The sequence below is a fragment of the Prinia subflava genome, chromosome 9 (assembly GCF_021018805.1).
Source record: "Prinia subflava isolate CZ2003 ecotype Zambia chromosome 9, Cam_Psub_1.2, whole genome shotgun sequence".
Classification (NCBI taxonomy): Eukaryota; Metazoa; Chordata; class Aves; order Passeriformes; family Cisticolidae; genus Prinia; species Prinia subflava.
In genome coordinates this window covers 33,097,125-33,114,714 of record NC_086255.1, presented here as the reverse complement: position 1 = coordinate 33,114,714, position 17,590 = coordinate 33,097,125, and the positions used below count along the sequence as shown (strand labels likewise).

At 49.9% G+C, this 17,590-nt stretch overlaps 2 protein-coding genes across 2 annotated transcripts in view; one reads left to right on the top strand and one right to left on the bottom strand.

The window, feature by feature from the left end:
- Positions 1-389: 389 nt before the first annotated feature.
- Positions 390-4,776, top strand: PCBD1 (pterin-4 alpha-carbinolamine dehydratase 1). Its single transcript, XM_063406294.1, has 4 exons — positions 390-545; positions 3,543-3,674; positions 4,024-4,104; positions 4,610-4,776. Exons 1-4 carry the CDS (start codon positions 543-545, stop codon positions 4,706-4,708), a joined length of 315 nt encoding a protein of 104 aa, XP_063262364.1. The 5' UTR covers positions 390-542; the 3' UTR covers positions 4,709-4,776.
- A 1,657-nt stretch (positions 4,777-6,433) lies between these two features.
- The window catches only part of SGPL1 (sphingosine-1-phosphate lyase 1), a 29,801-nt gene continuing 18,644 nt past the window's right edge, over positions 6,434-17,590 (bottom strand). Inside the window, exons 7-14 of the mRNA XM_063406293.1 lie at positions 14,672-14,760; positions 13,871-13,976; positions 13,319-13,417; positions 12,473-12,622; positions 11,234-11,472; positions 10,535-10,681; positions 9,524-9,644; positions 6,434-9,442 (exon numbers count right to left, since the gene is read on the bottom strand). Of these exons, the coding sequence (XP_063262363.1) occupies positions 9,302-9,442; positions 9,524-9,644; positions 10,535-10,681; positions 11,234-11,472; positions 12,473-12,622; positions 13,319-13,417; positions 13,871-13,976; positions 14,672-14,760 (1,092 nt within the window). The 3' untranslated portion in view covers positions 6,434-9,301. The remainder of the gene's footprint in view (positions 9,443-9,523; positions 9,645-10,534; positions 10,682-11,233; positions 11,473-12,472; positions 12,623-13,318; positions 13,418-13,870; positions 13,977-14,671; positions 14,761-17,590) is intronic.

Sequence of the window (17,590 nt, the reverse complement as noted above, 5' to 3'; positions counted from 1 at the left end):
TGCCCATCATGTGAGCGGGTTTAGCAGACGACGAGCTGCAGGACACGGGCACAAATCCATCTGGCCTGGAGAGGGAAAATGCCAGGGAGCATCACTCAGCATCCACGAACACACCGTTCCCTGGGCAGCGGCAGCAAACACCTTACAAACGCCGGGAAGTGCGGTGTGGGGCAGTTCGCCTTCCTGCACCCCGTCCGCACGGCCCTCAGTGGCCGGGCCGCGGTGTCACCGGCGCAGCCGGGGGTTCTCCGAGGTCTCACCCTCCTCACGCGTGCTGCCAGCAGCACCCAGCCGCCCGCTCCATCCCACCTTCTCCCTGTGCCCCAGGCTAGGGAAGTGACCTGCAGAGGAAGGGGGAAAGGAACCTGTCCGGGCACCCGCCGGGCCGCACAGGCGGCGGCCGGCGCTGGGCAGGCCCCGCCGGCCGGGGGTGGGCCCGGTGGGCTCGCCCCGCCTCCGCCAGCCCGGACCCGCCGCGGCTCCGGCGGGATCCGGCACGGCCACAGCGGGACCGGGACCGAGGCCACGGACAGCCGCGGGCCATGGTGAGTGCTGCCGGGAAGCCGGCTGTGTGTCGTGCCTTCTGGAAGGCAGAAATGTTTCAGCGGCGGCTGGAGGCTCCGGGAAGAGGCAGGAGGGAAGGGGGGAAGGAGCCGGGCGCTGCGCTGTGGTTAATCAGTAACGCGGGCGCTGCCGCTGCTTTTCCGAAGGCAGCGCTCTCCGGGCTCCTTCCCCTGCCAAGGGGAGGGAAAGGGTCCGCCAGCAACGAGCCCCCTCGCATTTTGTAGGGCAAGGGCGGCCCCCGCACGGCACATGGCTGTGCTCCATCCGCACGGCCCTGCAGCACACCCGGCCCGCCTGGGCAGCGGCTTTTCCACAGCGGCAAAAGACCGCGGGCCTTGTGGAATACACCACTCCAGCCCTGCCCGCTGTCCCCTGGCCCTTCTCCTAGGTGCAAGTTCTACCTTCATTGGGAAAAAAAATCTTCCCTGTGAGGGTGGGAAGGCCCAGGTTCCTGTGGCTGCCCCTGGATCCCTGGCAGTGTCTAAAGCCAGGTGGGACAGGGCTTGGAGCAGCCTGGGACAGTGGAACGTGTCCCTGACCATGGCAGGGGCTGGAACTGGGTGGCCTTTAAGGTCCCTTCCCACCCAAATCATTCCATGATTCTACAGAAGGGAAGATTTTAGTTAGAGCTAGGAGGCTTCATATTCTCCCAATTTCCCTTGCTGGTTCCTTTCCCTCAGCTGTGGAATGCATCTACTTGGTTTCCGGCTGGCAAAAAAACCCAACAAAACTAAAAACCCCAACCTTTTGGCAGTTGAGAACCAGCAGAAGAAAACAAAATAATTTCATTTCCCTAACGAGGAGAGTGTGTTTTAAACGAGTAAGAGCACATGGAAGCTTTAACATGCCAGCAGGCTGGCCAATGGCCCGGGGTGGAGAAGGATGGATTGGAGCAGGACGGAGGGCAGGGACTGCTCCAGGCAGAGCCTTTGCCCTCTGACACTGCCAGAGGAGCTGACTCTGTGTGCTCTGTGGGGCAAACCTCAGCCAGCCCATGCCTCCCGCTGGTGCTGGGAGGAGCTGGGCTGGAAAAAGCCCTGTGGGCCATTCTCCCACAGAGTCACAACCGAGAAAAAGAACAATTACACCACGTCCTTTTGTTGCTCTGCCCAGGGAAGGCTGGTTTGGAATCCAGCCCCCTGCATCCACACCCCTCTACTCCAAGCAACAGCTCCAGCTTTTGCATCTTCTCTCTTTAGCACCGACAAGGAGCAGGTTCCAGCCCCTGGTCCCAAACCCTGCCAATTCCCATGAGAGCCCCCTGCCAGCGCCCTGCAGAGCCATCCGCTGTCCCCAGTTATCCAGTTGCTAAGCTACCTGTGCCCGGCTTATCACTCCATCAGCAGGGAAGGGCAACGGCTCAGGGTTTATTGAGCTCAGTCATGTTTACTCACTGCCTTCCCTCCCAGCACAGCGCTCCGTTGACTTTTGGGGGTGGGGAGGGGGTGACAGAGCCAGGGTCATCCAAAATGCAGTGAGGACAAAACATGCAGAGGTAAGGAAGGCCTTCCCCAAAAATCCTGCAGCTGCAGTGCCAGGGGGACAGGAAGCATGCCACCCCCAGCCACCCCACGCTAGGGTTCAGTGACACCCTGGCACTCTCCATTCCATGCAGTCTAAGGGTCATGGATGCACAGACAGGGAGGCACCCACACAGCCATGGAAATGGGGTATCATCTTTCCAATCTTCCCCAAAACATGCAAGAACCACCCACAAAAACATCAGTTTCACAGCTGGCTCTCTGGTTTTGTACAGCCTGGGAGCAGGAAAACCACAGGAGAGGATGATTTGCCTTGTTTTTTCAAGGTGCCATTTCTGAGCACTGATGCCCAAGAAAAGCATCTCAAGGGGCTGCTGAACAAATACCCACAAAAAACTGGGCCAGAATTGTTGAGACTCATATCCAACTTGCCACATTTGGCTCTACAGCACATAAAGGAAAAGAAATTGCAAAGAGGTCTTTATCATCACCAGCTGGAAAGGTCAACTCACCCAAACCTGTCAGAGCTCCAGGAGTGTTTGGACAAGGCTCTCAGGCACACGGTGAGATTCTTGGGGCTGTCCTGTGCAGGGCCAGGAGTTGGGAGTTTGATGATCCTAGGGGGTCCCTTCCAACTCAGAACAATCTGTGATTCTGTGAAAGAATTTTAATTGCCACAACATAACATTTCAGAGAGCAGTGCCCCTCTGTACTCGCTCCTGCCTTCCCTGCTGAGCCAGAGCAGAGCTGGCTTGGGCAGCCCCCATCCCCAAGAGCCTCATTTTAGTTTTATTTCTGCACATAAATACTCCTCAAAGCCAAGAACTGCTGCTTCCCCACTACCACCCCTTAAAAACTAAGTACCAGCAGCTCTGCTTTGGGCACACAAGAACAACCACAATCCCTCCCTCTGCCCTTCGTTCCTCACAGGCAGAAACAGCCTCTTAAAATCCATTGTAATATAAAGGAGATAGAAAAAGGAGCTGAACTGCAGCTTAGTGTGACTCATCTCTGATCCACACCACTTCTTTCTCCTCAAAAGCAGGCGATTTCTCAATAAATGAATAATTAAATAAATAAATAAAAAATAAGCCCTCCTGCTTCAGGAACCCTAAAGCAACTCTCAGATTTAGAAATTAGCACAAGAGCTTCAGCTTTTTAAGCTTTTTTTTTTTTTTCCCAGGAGATTTTATGTAAAAGAAAATATAGTTTGGAGTTTAACTTGACACACATATCATTTCTTAGTACCTCAAGCACTGTGGGAGGTGTTGCAGGTGAGAGGACAGAAGGGAGCAGCTGGACTTCCTTGGTACATGCAGGATGTATTCCAGGCAGGGAGCAGAGGACATTGATATTCCAACCCTCTCACCCAGTCTGCAGCTGCCTCCGTGTTCCCGTAACTCCAGGGCCCATGGGATGCCTCACTGCTCTGAACATCTGCTTCATCCCCCTTGTGCCACACTGACCTGCTCCTCTTCACTTTCCTTTCCCTGCCAGGCAGGAAAAGCCCACAGGCTGAGCACGGAGGAGAGGGAGCAGCTGCTGCCAAACCTGCGAGCCGTGGGGTGGAATGAGGTGGAAGGCAGAGATGCCATCTTCAAAGAGTTCCACTTCAAGGACTTCAACCGGGTACGAGCACTGGGGGCACAGAGTTTTACACACTGGGACACCCAGTTTGCAGAGCAGAGAGTCCCCTCTGCAAAGCTCTGTCAAAGAAAGCTCTCTATGTCCCTCCTCAAATGGAATGGCTGAGCAAAATAACCTACCCGAGATACCAAAGTGCTTGACCCAGCATGGCTTGTCTGGGCAAACACTCCTAAGAAAGAGGAAAACCCATAGAAAACTCCCAGAATATCCCAAGCCTTGCATTTGGTTGGGTTATGTAGACACAGGTGGTATAAAATTAATTGGAATGGGGTGAAAACCGATATATTGCAGGGTAAATGGTTCAGAGTTAACTTTCCTTCTAACTCTGCAGGCCTTTGGCTTCATGACCAGAGTGGCTCTACAGGCAGAAAAACTGGATCACCATCCCGAATGGTTCAATGTGTACAACAAGGTAAAAAACATGGACAGTGGGGACAAAGCAGAGCACTTCAGGGAGCAGCTCCCTTTTTTGAGGGATAAAACAGGAGCAGTGGTGTTCTCATCAGCAGGACCTCTTCCCTCAGATGCTATTCCCGTATCACAGCCAGCCTGCAGCTATCACAGATCCTTTCTTCCTCCTTTTCCCCCATCCAGCTGAGCAGTAGCTGCCAAAGGCTGGCACCAGGGATGCTTTTTAAAATCTGTATCAAGCAGCAGCCCCAGGAAAAGCTTCTGGGGAAAGAGTGAGTTGAAAATGGGCACAGGGGGCTGCTGTGACCAAGGCAGGGGTGGCAGTGACAGCTTGTGGCCAGGATGAGCTGTAGGAAGGAGAAAAACCAGGCAAAGTGCCAGAGCGCCTCTGCCACCCCAGGGAATTTTGCTAACAAGTTTGGAGCTACTGCCTCATCAGATGCAGCACTGGGGAAACCAGCCCTGCTGTTTCTGTCACCAACACTCGGCCTGTCTGTCTGCCTTAGGTTCACATCACCCTGAGCACCCACGACTGCGGGGGTTTATCGGAGCGAGACATCAACCTGGCCAGCTACATCGAGCAGGTGGCAGCTTCCCTCTCCTGACCAGGGATACAGGCAGCCAAAAACCCACTGTGCCACTGTGTCCTGCCTACACGGCTGCACCCAGAGCCTTTTCCCACTTCCAAGCTAGATCCTGGATCCAGCCAGCCCGGCACCTCACCAGCCTCCCCAGCACAGCTCAGATGGGTAGAGGCACTTCTCAGGGTGCATGTATCCATCTCTGAGCTTGCAAATTCCATCCTTAAACCCTTCCTTAGCCATGTGATCCCACACCCCCAACTGCTGAGCCTCTTACCAGGAGTCAGTCATGTCACAGAGTCACAGGATGGTTTGGGTTGGAAGGGACCTTAAAGATCACCTCATTCCACCCCCTGCCATGGGCAGGGACACCTTCCACTATCCCAGGTTGTTTCCAGCTCCATCCAACCTGGCCTTTAACACTGCCAGCGATGGGACAGGCACAGCTTCTCTGGGCAACCTGTGCCAGGCCCTCACCACTGTCAGGAAAGAATTTCTTTCCAATATCCCATCTAAACGTACTCTGTGTGAATCCATTCCCATTGTCCTGTTACTACACGCTCTTGTAAAAAAAATCCTTCTCCATGTTTCTTGTCGGTTCCTTCAGGTACTGGAAAGCTGCAATTAGGTTACCCCAAAGCTTCTCTTCTCTGGGCTGAACAATCCAAATTTTCTCAGCTTTTCCTCATAGCAGAGGTGCTCCATCCCCTCTCGTCACCTTGGTGCCTCCCCTGGATTTGCTCCAACAGGTCGATATCCTTCCAGAGTCAAGTTACACCATTGCACCAGTAAATCTGTCCAGAGCCTGCCCCAATTGCTGCTCCTTACCTCCTGGAATGTGCTTTCTGCCTAAAACATGTTTTGTGAACCCTTTAGCTTCTCTGTCATCAAGCAGCAAGGTGCTGTGCAATTTGTTATTGCTGTAACCCCTCTCTAGCAGTATTACATCAGGCACGTGGTCTCACCCCGACTGGAGTCAGCCTGCAGTAGGATACCAACTGAAAATGTTTACAATAAACATCTCGTTTGACCTGATGGCTCTTTGGAAAGAGGCCTCACTGATCAAATGACACCAAGAGGTTTTCCCAAAGGCAGGTACTGCCCTGAAAGGTGTTTGTGCCACAGAAAAACTTCACACAGCAATGGCAGGTGCCTTCACCTCAGAGTGACAGGGGTCTGAAAGACAAAGAGCTGATCAAAGCCAGGACAGGCAAAAACTGCCTGTGTAAAATCACAGCTGTGCCACAGCCAAGGCCCAAATGCAGGCAAAGTACAACCAAAAGGCACAAAAGCAGCCCAGCACCAGGGCAGGGACTGCTTAGGGGGGAATGCTTCCCAAAAAAGAGGTTGTGGGTAGATATGGTGGTACAAGGTCTTCACTGATACAATGAACTATCTCATGGGAAACCAACAGCATTTGCTTTCTGCACAACAGTCTGGGGAAAAACACTACAAACACCCAGTTCAGGTCTTTTGTTCTTTTTTTTTTAACCCTTTAAAATTCTACAAAGTATTAATAGAAAATCCATAGCTCTAAACTTCCAGCATCCTTGAACATCACACAAGATGCAGACAGACACCACCTTCATGCTGACAGAAGGACAGAGCAGCCCTCAGACAGAGTTAGTAAGATTCATAAACCATCCTCCCTGCCACAGATCAGGCTGTGCATGAGCAAATTCCAGGAACAGGTCCCCATTCATTCAAACAAGCACTGAAGCAGAAAAATAAGAGCTCAGTGAGCCTAGATAGCTAAATGCACCATTTTAATACAAACCAGGCCCATTTTCACCAGCTTTCCAGCTATTTCAGACTCCAGTTTGACAATGGCAAATCAGAGCAAAGCAGAAAACTGCCATCAGATCAACTCATCCCATTTGTCCATGAAAAAGTCCTCGTGGATTTATTGGGCAAGGTATTATTGTGTTGTACACAACCCTTCTGCTCCCCTCTCCCCCAAGTCATCAGAAAAGTGCAGATGAAATCCATGGCATGAAGACACACATCTCTTCTTGGTCCATCCCACTGGATATTCTTCATTCTAGTACCTAAGAACAGGTGAGTCCCTTGGGAGTGCTTTGTACAAGCAACAAATTGAGTGTCCCACTTGGAAAACCTGAAAATCCCGCAGGAATTAACTGTGGCAAGGATCTCTCCAGGTCTGAAAGTACCATCCAGTTTCAGATCATAATCCAGTTCATCAGATTCTTACTCATTTTGTCTTTGAAACAACCACACAGCCTGTAAATCCATTTTTCCAAGACCATTTGGCATGATAAAGTAGATGCAGATTACGGGTTGGTGACAAGGATGAATAAAACCTACACACCAGGGAATTACAGTGGCCTATTCCCGACCACAGGATTACATTTACAGTCTAGGACAAATACATATGGAACAATTAAACCCACAAATATTATTAATAAGCAAAGCCTAGAACAGAATACATTGACTTACAAATAACATCTTCAAATACATCCAAAAATGTGAAATGGAGCACTGATCTGTTAGATCCACCTACTTCCTGGGAGGAAAATGCAACCAGGGAAGAAGAGAAGGGAGTTTTGCTCTCCTTCAGCCCACTCCAATCCACCCCTTCTTTCTTTTAAAGCAGAAACAAAAAGAGTACCTCCCTTTTTTTTGTTTTGTTAAATCTCGGTTCCAAAGAGAACCATCACAGTAGCCAGACACTGAAGACTCTCCAAAGTACTGCAAACTCAGAGATACAGCAATGGTCACATTGGCAAGACCTTGAGAGAACAAATAGGTCCAATACAAACTGCCAGAGCTGGTATCACCATCAAGAGACTCTCGGGCAATTCAATGATTTCAAAAGGGCTCAGAGACTTGCATGAAGTCATCAAGCTCAGGGCAGATGGCCAAAATGCTTCTGTCTCCTAGCAGAGGGAATAAAGCTGTTGGAAAGCCAGGATCCTTCCCACAATGGCTGGGCTCAAGACTCGCTGGTTTGTGCAGGAGCTGGTCAGTGACCTTCTCATTCCTTAAAATTCCTGTGCTTCAGCCAGGGTCAGCTTCAGGCTACCAGGCTACAGCAGAGAGAAGCCTTCAGACGCCCTGCACAGGACTGTGCTGACACGGCATGAAGTCTTCACCCACATGTGGGATTCTGCCTGGGAAACTCTCTGCTCCATGCAAAAAGCTGAGAGGAAACATGGGAAAGCCCTGCAGGAGTAACTCCAACACTACTTGAGAGGTTCTTGCTTGCCCTTGAGCCCACAAGTGCCTCACAAGGCTGTGAGGAAACTCTGTTACCCTAAAAACGGCAGGGAAAAACAGAAGGCTGAGCCACGTGCCCAAGGCTGGAACACCTCCAACTTCCTGCATCCTTTCCTTTGCTTCTCCCAGCATCTCTGTAATACTGTGAAGGGACTTGGCTCATTACAACTACTATCCTACCTAACAGGCAAGGGTGCTTCCTCTGAGGCCAGCCTGCCTTTGAGGTTTGTTTTCAGAATTAGTACCATAAAGAAACGACCACAACCAAGGTCATGGTCAAACAGCTGAACCCTCCAATCCTCCCTGGCGTGCCACAAAAAAAAAAGCCAGAGAAGCTTCAAGGCACAATGGTGAATGCCCTTTTGAGAATGTGCCTTAAAAGAATCAGTGCAAAGAGCTGAGATTACTGCTATTACAAAAGTCACCTTTTTGATACTAAAAGACCGTGGTAAAAAAACCCATCTGCGCACAACGCCCCTGGCTGTGACACGGGCCAGGGCCTGGCTGGCTCTGCTACAGCATCGTGAGGGGACAGTGTAAAACCTTCAAGTTCTGAACAGTGAAATGAGCTTTGCACCTCCCTCCAGATTTGTGCAAGGGAAAACAGCACCCCTGGGTGGTCAATGCATGTCTTCTGCAAGAGGCAGGGGAGCAGAACAGCCACGATGTACCTGGGGTTTTCAGTATCGTCCTGTTCCTCTCCCTATGCCACCCGCTCCGTTTCTATTTCTGCTGTTGTTCAAGAGATTCCAGAAAAGGATTTTGTGTTGTATTTTTCTCCCCCTTAGCAGATATTGATTGCAGTCTCATTGAGATCTCCACAGGGGATTTCAAAAGGAGGCCTTGACTACCTTCCCTCTGCCAATTTATCAGCTCTGCATTACACAGATATAAGGCTCCCAGCACGGTCTGTTAAATGCAGCAGCCTACAGGAATACTCAAGAGAAAACAAAATTTCCAATTTACTGTCTACCATTAACTTCCAGGAAGACTGGAGCCCTGGAACACAATGTGAGAACTCAAATTTAACACTTGGCTGGACACTGGCTGAGTACCAGGTCTGAGGAGGAGAAACAACACAGAATGAAGTGACATTCAGAATACCTGAGGAATTCGGAGCTGTGGAATGGACATTCAATTCACTATCAATAGCCATGATGAAAACAGGCAGAAGGGAGGGAGGAAAAGCCCTAAAACAGAAATTGGGCATGAAACCAATGCAGATTTCAGAACAGACTAAGACAGGGAAGGAATTTTTCCAGATCAAGCCACCCTCAGACCTGCAGTTGTAGGAACAAAGGTACTGCAATCTCTTTCCCTAGGAAACCTTTAGAACCGCCCCAGTGCTCGCTGGCAAGGCACTGATTTGTTGCTCTACAGTCAGTGGTGGCCGGGAGAGCCGTTCATGTGCTTGTCACTGCTGAGAACATCCGTGCTGTAGAGGCCGTCCAGGTATGCCTGGGAGATCTCGGCTACCAGGCTCCTGTCCGGGACCGACTGCGCCATCCCGTAGATGGCTCCCTAGGCAGAGAGGAGCAGGCTGTTACACAGGAGAAACACCCTCAGCCCAAACAGCCCCTCACCGCCTGCTGGCCCTCTCACCATGCCCGTGGTCTTGGCATTGAGGTCCTTCATGATGTCCTGGATGCTGTCCTTGACGTCCTTCAGGAACTGCTCAGCCACGCCGGGCTTCGTGTGCAGCTGCGTGATGCAGAGATGGATGCTGGACAGGCAGGGCAGAGGGCAGAGATTAACCACCTCCAGTACACACAGCCCCACGTCTTGTGAGCACCCAACAGCAGCTGAGCCCTTCTGTGGCCACTGATAGCTGTGTATCTCCTTAAAACAGCATTCCCACTAAGGGTAATCTCTGCAAAATGCTTGCTAGAACCAGCTCCTTCCCCCTTCCTGACCTCACAGTTAGGTTAAAGTTTCTCACCTCATTCCACGTACCGCTGGTGAGAAAAATGCAGCTGCCTGCAAGCACAGGGACCCCTGCCATCATTTCCTTCTCCTTCCTCTGCTTCTAAGCCATCACCAGAAGGAAGCACCCACCTCTGACCTGTCACCTCAGGCTCTCTGGACTTTGCTTCACATGGCCAGTCAATATTTTTTTCAGTGCAGCTGCATCTGGGAACACTGGCCCCTTTTGCCCACAGAAGCCCAATTTCCCATTTAAGGAAAGTCTCCGACAAAGATTAATTTTACATTGAAAATTATCAGCTCTTCACTGTTGTTTTAATTTCCTTCATCTTCAGTGGGCAGGAGGAAGACAGTAAAAATAGATAAATCAATCTACAAACTCTCAGTTAACTAAAGATGAGAGAGAGCCTTGGTTATTTATATTTTTCTGCTTGTATTAGATGGAGGTAAATAGAAAGGGAGCCTCAGATATGTCCTCTGCCAGGCTCATTAAAATTACTATTACTTTATCTTCACTGCTGTATAATGGCAATTACAAAAGTGATTCCTGCTCTGCAGAGGAAAATTCTACATACAATTAATCAGCTATGAACAACAGTACTCAGCAAATCACAAGAGCTACATGGCGTGAAGTTGACCATCTTGCATACTCTAGCTAAATACATCACTCCCTGCTCTCCACACACTCACCTTGGTGGGAACTGCAGGACATTCAAGTTCCATCCTTTCGAAGCTAAAAAATTAGATAATCGATAGATGTCAAAAGTGTCCGAGCCAATGGAGAGGACAGACACCTCTGGCTTCCCAAAAATGAAGATGCTGTCAATTTTTCTCAACCTTGAAAAGAAGGAGGAGAAAAGAAATGACTGATCAGGGTTACAGGGTTCAGACATTCTGTCCCCCCAATTGTAGCCTTAAAGGAAAAGCTGCAGAACAGATGGCAGCACATTCCCACCCAAAAATCACACACCCAGCCCGGGCCATTGGGACTTGCTAGAGGACCGGGGTCATTACATCCCTGAAGTCAAGTAAACTCAGGAAGAAATGGAAAAGAGGCAAGACAGAAAAGCAAGGGAAGACAGAAAAGCAGAGAAAATCAGCTTCTCTTACACAGCCACCCAAGCACCCCAACAAGGAAGAATATAACCCTCCTTTTGTCCTCCCTCCAGATTCCCCCTCAGGCATGACTGAGGCAGAAGGAATTCTCAAAGCCAAGCTGAATAAAGGGGGCTGCACCCCTGTCCTTCAGCTATCTGGGCACAAACAAATGTTCTGTGCCCAGCAGGTCCCACCCAGCAGGTCCCAGGGAACAACAAAACAAAAGCAGTTTGGGAGGAGGGCTCCAGCCCAGGGCTGCAGAGCAGGAGCAGGCCCTGAGGCAGCACGTACTCAGACTCGAGGAGACGGGCTGTCTGAATGATCCTCCTCGTAGCCTCAACGTAGCCCGACTCGCCGATGTGCAGCAGGGTTGCCCAACAGGCAGCTATGATCCCACCAGGCCTGGAGCCTGCCACAGAGGGCGAGGCATAAATTCCCCCTTGCCAGTCAGGGGCTATGAAGAACTGGTACTTCCTGTAGTCCTTGTCACTGTAGAGCACCACCGAGGAGCCCTTGGGAGCGTAGCCGTACTGCAAGGGGCACAGAAAGGGTTAGAAAGCAGCAAGAGGCACAGGAATGCATCCAAGGCCTCACCGAGATCCCATCTGTGGATCTGCTGGACAGCAAAAGGCTCTGCAGAGGGCTTGGGACAGGCTGGATGCACAGGCAGAGGTTCAGCAGGGCAAAGTGCCAGGTCCTGCCCTTGGGTCACAGCGACCCCCTGCAGCTCCAGACTGCAGCAGAGGGGCTCAAAAGCTGGAAAGGGCCTTGGGGTGCTGGTGACATGAGCCATGAGCCACCACGTGCCCATGCAGCAATGGAACCTGGCCTGGATCAGGAACAGGGTGACCAGCAGGACCAGGACAGTGATTGTCCCTCTGTGCTGGGGCCCCCTCAGTGCTGTGTCCAGTTCTGCCCTCTGTCCAGAGATGAGCGAGTCCAGGGAAGGAGGAAGGGGCTGGAGCCCCAAGGAGAGGCTGAGGGAGCTGGGGGGGGGCTCAGCCTGGAGAAAAGCAGGCTCAGGGAGGACCTTCTCATCCTCTACAACTCCCTGACAGGAGGGTGGAGCCAGGTGGGAGTCAGGTTCTGCTCAGAGAAAACAAGTGACAGGAGAAGAGGAAACAGCTTCAAGTTGTGCCAGGGGAGGTTACTGCTGGAAATCAGGAGAAGTTTCTTTGTGGAAGGGGAAAAAGGAGCTGTCAGGGTTGAAGGGGCTGCCCAGGAAGGTGGTGGAGTCTGTCTCCATGCCTGGAGGTGTTCATGGAACATGTGGATGTGGGACTCAGCGCTCTGGTCTGGTTGATAAGGTAGGGACTGGTCACAGGTTGGACTCAATCTTGGAGGTCTCTTCCAACCTGAGGGGTTCTGTACTTTGGCACAGTGCACAAGGCACATGAACAGAGCAGCCCCAACCCCTGCACCTCAGTGCTCCTCCACAGAGTAGGGAAGAAATGCCTGAAGGCCAGGATGGCAACAGGAATCACACCCCAAAATAAAAAGCACAGGAAGACCCTTCTCCCCTGTCCTTACCTTGTGGGTGTCAGCAGAAATGCTGGTCACACCTTCCACACGGAAGTCAAAGGGACGCTTTAGGGGGAACCCTGCCTTGTCCATGAAAGCAATAAGGAATCCACCCAGGCAGGCATCCACATGGAAGGGGATTTTGTACTTCACTGCAAGCTGTGTGTGAACAAGATATCAGGGAACAACATGATGTGGCACCCAAACTGCAGTCACCAAACATATTTGGCATTTCACAGTTAAATGTTCATTGAACCCTTTGAGAGCATCACAGCACTCTCAAGCTGTGGAGGACAGGTGATGTGGAAGGGCTGGCTGTTTGTGGGATGCCTTTTCCTGTCTTCCACACACAGGAAAAACAATGTGGCATTTTGGTAGTTTGCTGTGTTTGCCAAAGGAATGTGTCAACATTGTCTGAAAGGAGTATCCAACAATAATAAAATAAAAGGGCGTGAGCCAAATGAACAGAAGGTCAGAAGCCCTGGCTGGTCACATACAAAATAAATAACTGGAGCACAGAGAGGAAAGAAATCAAGAGGTGTGTTCAGAAAATAAGATCCCAGCCCTTTGACTCCTACTCCCTCCACATGTTCCTCAGACTTCCACATCAATTTTGCTACAACCAGCAGGCCCTAAATCAAAGCCTTTTCAGCAGGTTTGCCATTTAGGTGTTCTTTCCTTTCAGGCAGCAAAGAACAAACACTTCTGGTTGGTCTCACAGTCACACATTCCTCCTCACTCCCAAACTGCATCCTCAGCTCATCTGAGGACAGTAATACCCTGGAACCCCTCTACTCTTCTTGTGCTGGTTTTACTGCTACAACACACAAATTCCTACAGGTAGAGTTATCCTACCTCTGCCACCTCTTCAATGGGGTCCATAATTCCATGTGGGAACTGGGGAGCAGAACAGACCAGCATGGCTGTGTTCCTTGAGATTGCTCTCCTCATTGCCTGAAGATTTAAAGAGAGAAGATGTTCACATTCCATTTACCAAGGGTCATCCTGCCAAAAATATAGAGATTGACAACATGCAGAGTCTAGTCTTAAAAACCAATGCAAAAGAGTGTACAGAGAGGAAAGCAACGAGCTACAACCATTCATCCACTTGGAAATAGCATATTTTTGTTCACTCTCCTCTGAAATCTGGGGCCATTTATTAAATACATAAATTACCTGAGTCTCAATAATCCCCCAAGACAAGGGGATAACATCCAATTATTTCAAATACAACTTCATCTGCAATGGCACTTAGTCGTGCTGTTTTTCATTGTTTCCAGAAAGCATTCCTCCCTCTTTATCCACTTACTCCCTCTTTATCCACTGACTGGCTACCTGGACAGGTAGATTTCTTGCTTAATTGCTGTGCAACGTTAATGTCCTCACAGAGAGAGACTAAAGTGATACCTGAACATCCACTTCCATATCCTTGGTCAGTGGTATTTGGATCAGCTTCATCCCAAAGTAATGTGCTGCCTTGTCAAAGGCGGCGTGGGCGCTCACCGGGACCAACCTGGGAAGGAACAGATCGAATGAACACAACATGTGCTGTCTCCCATCTCGAGTGGCAGTGGCTGAACAGCCTTAATTAACCCTGTTTTCTGAGGCCTCAGATCATTAGCAGAGCCTTGAATGTTAGAGAGGGAAGAAAAGAACCACCAGTGTTTCATTTCTTTTTACATTTTCCCCTCAAAGCAATTAACCAGAGAAATATTTCCATGCACCTTCTAGAAAAAAGACAGCACATTAGAGACAGCAAATCCTCTGTTAGCAGTGTAATGATTAGCACAATTCCTCACTGGAGCTCTAGCCGGCCCAACTCCAGCCTCTGAGTTTTCAGGCTAAGCCCTCTTTGATCTGAATAAATCAAAACCTTTGAATACTTCAAAGGGCCTGACAATCTCTGCTGAAGAGCAGGGCTGATCTGAGGAGGCTGTCTAGAGCAGCAGACAGGTATTGCCAAAATACAGCTGCTCAGCACAGCCCCCAGCAACATCTGTGCCCCCCAGGCTGCTTTAAAACTTCCTGTGCTTTTGGATTTTTCATTCCACACAGGTTTCTCTCCTCCAGACACAGATGGACAAGGAATAGGTGGTAATAAGCTCTGAAATCAAGGATTATTGAGGTCCAGCACCCCTTGTCCCCAGCTCAAGGGGACAGTAAATCCCACAAGCCCCCAAAGGAAGAAGCTGTGGTGGCACCACTCACATTTCTGGCTGTTTGATGCCTCTCTCGTAAGCCAGGTCTCTGTACGCCTTGCAGGCCATCAGGATGCTCTCAGTCCCCCCAGATGTCATCTGTCACCAGAAAACAAAGGAAAAACAACAATGGGTGTTGCAGGAAGGAAAAGCAGAAATGGGATGTAGCCACAGCATCTCTTGCCTCTGCTTCAGGGGTGCACGGGACAAGTCAGGGTTTAAAGGGCAGCAGAAGCCACTTAACAGCACGAGGCAGCTTTCTGACACTCAGCTTGGAAATGCACATTTAAATGTTGGATCCTCTATTTGAATGGGATGGGAGAAAGAGAAAACAAACAAAAAGTACAGAATTCCAGAGCCCAACAGGAGGGGACCACATTGCACAATCACCTCACCTCACAAAACTACTTGTACTTAAGCTCTTGATTACCTGGGCACTGTTTACCTGCATTACAGATTAATTATGCCACGTATACGGAAACAACAATTCTGTGTTAAGTCAGCTGAAGTCCAACAGGGTTTATTAGGTCTGGAGCAGTGCCATGCCAAGGCACAGAGTCATCTCAGGGTTGGCACCACTCCTGAGCTACAACCTTCCCAGAACCTGGAACACTGCAGGACTCAGAGCTCCCTCCCACCTCCTCTCTGCAGAGGCCAGCCTAGGTCTGCTCAGTACCAGAGCTTCCAAGCCCTCAGGGACACAGGAAATTTTACACCAGGAGGAATTTGTGCATTCCTCTCCTATCCACACCACCCACTAACCCTGCTGTCCCAGCCCTCTTCACCCTGGCCACAGGGTTGCATCAGGAGGTGAAAGAGAGGGAGGCACACACAAGTTTACTATTGCATACTTGAACTCAAGAGCTGCTGCAAATACACAAATTAAACTCTTTACATGAAGGAATTCCTCAAGTGGGAGGACTGTCTCTTGTGGGTCAGCTTTTATGAGTTCTGGCATGCAGAGGACACCGGGCACAACCTTCCCCAGTAAAATTTTAACCTGGGAAAATGTGAGGTTGATTTTTCAAGCAGCCTGCATGACTGACTTACTGGGTGAGCCATAACCTGAGGATATGGGGTAGCTGGGACAGTTATACAGAGGTTCAGGTAAATAAGGAATCAAAATCTACTTACACTGCTTATGGGAAACTAATTTTGCTTCTCAGACCTGCTGAACCAACTGCAACTTCCCCTTTGAACCTCCTCCCCCTCACAAATAAACCTAAAAGGGACCCAATCACATTTGTATGCCTTATGATATCCGGAACTTTGAGGTTTCCTTTGGTTTTTCCCAGCTGACATGGCTGCAAACCCCAAAAATGCCAAGAAGTGTGCCTGTGTGACAATGACTAAACATGAAGTACAGAGATAAGAAACAAAGTTCACAGCCTGCCAGGATTTGTTCTAACACAATCCAAGCCAGGAACAGCTGCTGCCACAGGCAGTGTGGAAGTGACTGTCATACCACAGACAATTCCTGCTTTTTGGGGGAAGTTTAAAAGCAACAGCTGTCAGATATAAAACCTAACAGAGCCTCACAGTGAATAAAGATGCTGCTGCACTAATTGTGAAGCAAATGGATGGCAGCAGGAACACAATGTTTTAAGGGTTTTATGGGCTGTGCCACTCACTTCTCAATACCCTTTATGAAAAGATCTGTCAGGCTGTGATTACCTTTGGGAAAAAAAAAAACAGCTGGTGATAAAACTGCCTTCCTACTGGGTGAGAGAAGAGGAATGGGGTTATTGCACGCTTGTACCTATCCTTGCAACACTGCTTAGGATAATGATTGTGAAAACTGCTAGCAAGGACATGGGGATTCGTGTTACTGAACACCAGGCCTGCTCCTTGTTGGGCAGCATTCCCTACGCTCACCTAGATAATCTGCTCTTGAAACAGCAGCCTCTGTACAGCTGTATTCCCATTTCAATCCTAACATTAAAACACCAACATCTTGCCTTCATATGTAACAAGCCTTTGCTCAAAGTCTGGCTTTATCCCCTGCATGGAAATGCTGAGCCACACACAGTTTTTGGTAGGTCACAGCCAACACTTGTCAGCAGTCAGTCACATGCAGGGTGAGGAAGAGCATCCAGGATGGATCCTTCTCCCAGGCACCCACACTGGCATGCAGACGACCACACAGAAAGCTTGTTCAGACAGCTGAAAATCCACCCAAAAAGTTGAATTTCAGCCAGCTCAGCTTCCTAAATTGGCCCACAGTCAGCACAGTGACTCTCTACCACGAAGAAGTGCCCGAGTCTGGAGCAGCACCTTTATCCCAGCGCAGCTCCAACATAAAAATCCTCTTGGTCCACACAGATTAAATCTGTGGATGGAGCCTGCTCCTTTACAGCAGGCTTTGTCAGCTCAGTCACTGACAGCAAACTCGTTCTGCTGTAGCCAGAGCCTGAATCACTGTCACAGGATCCAGCTTCCCCAGTGCCTGCGGCGCCGGCGCCCGGCCAGCGCTCGGTGATTCAGCACCCGCCAAGGGCTCACACACATTCTGCTCTCCCCTCAATGAAAGTCCACAGGCTCGGGCCATGCCAAGGGGAAAAGGGGCTGGAAACAGGCATTGTTTTAAGCAGCTCTGCAACCCTGCACTATCTTCAAAGGCCAGGCAAAGTGTGGGGGAAAAAGGAAAGTAAACAGACATTTTGTGTTCTTGATTTATTTGTTGTTTTGGAAATGGGAGGGGAGAGGAGAGCACAGGGAATTAAGTATCCCTCCTGCTTTCCAGACTCAGTCTATCACTTCCATTGCTCCCTCCCTCCGAATCCCAGTGCTCTGGAACCTCAACATTACAACAGCAATAAGAGATATGTTCCCTGTTCCAGGATTCCTTTGGCCATGTCACTGTCAAACTGTCAGACATTAAAGAACCACTTCGGTTCACGGTGTCTGAAGTTTTGCTTCCTTTCTTTCA

What these genes read in the sequence shown, in the direction of transcription:
- PCBD1 (XM_063406294.1), top strand. An exon ending in ACTTCAAGGACTTCAACCGG is followed by an intron (nt 3,675 to 4,023) that starts GTACGAGCACTG and finishes CTAACTCTGCAG; the next exon opens with GCCTTTGGCTTCATGACCAG. An exon ending in GGTTCAATGTGTACAACAAG is followed by an intron (nt 4,105 to 4,609) that starts GTAAAAAACATG and finishes TGTCTGCCTTAG; the next exon opens with GTTCACATCACCCTGAGCAC.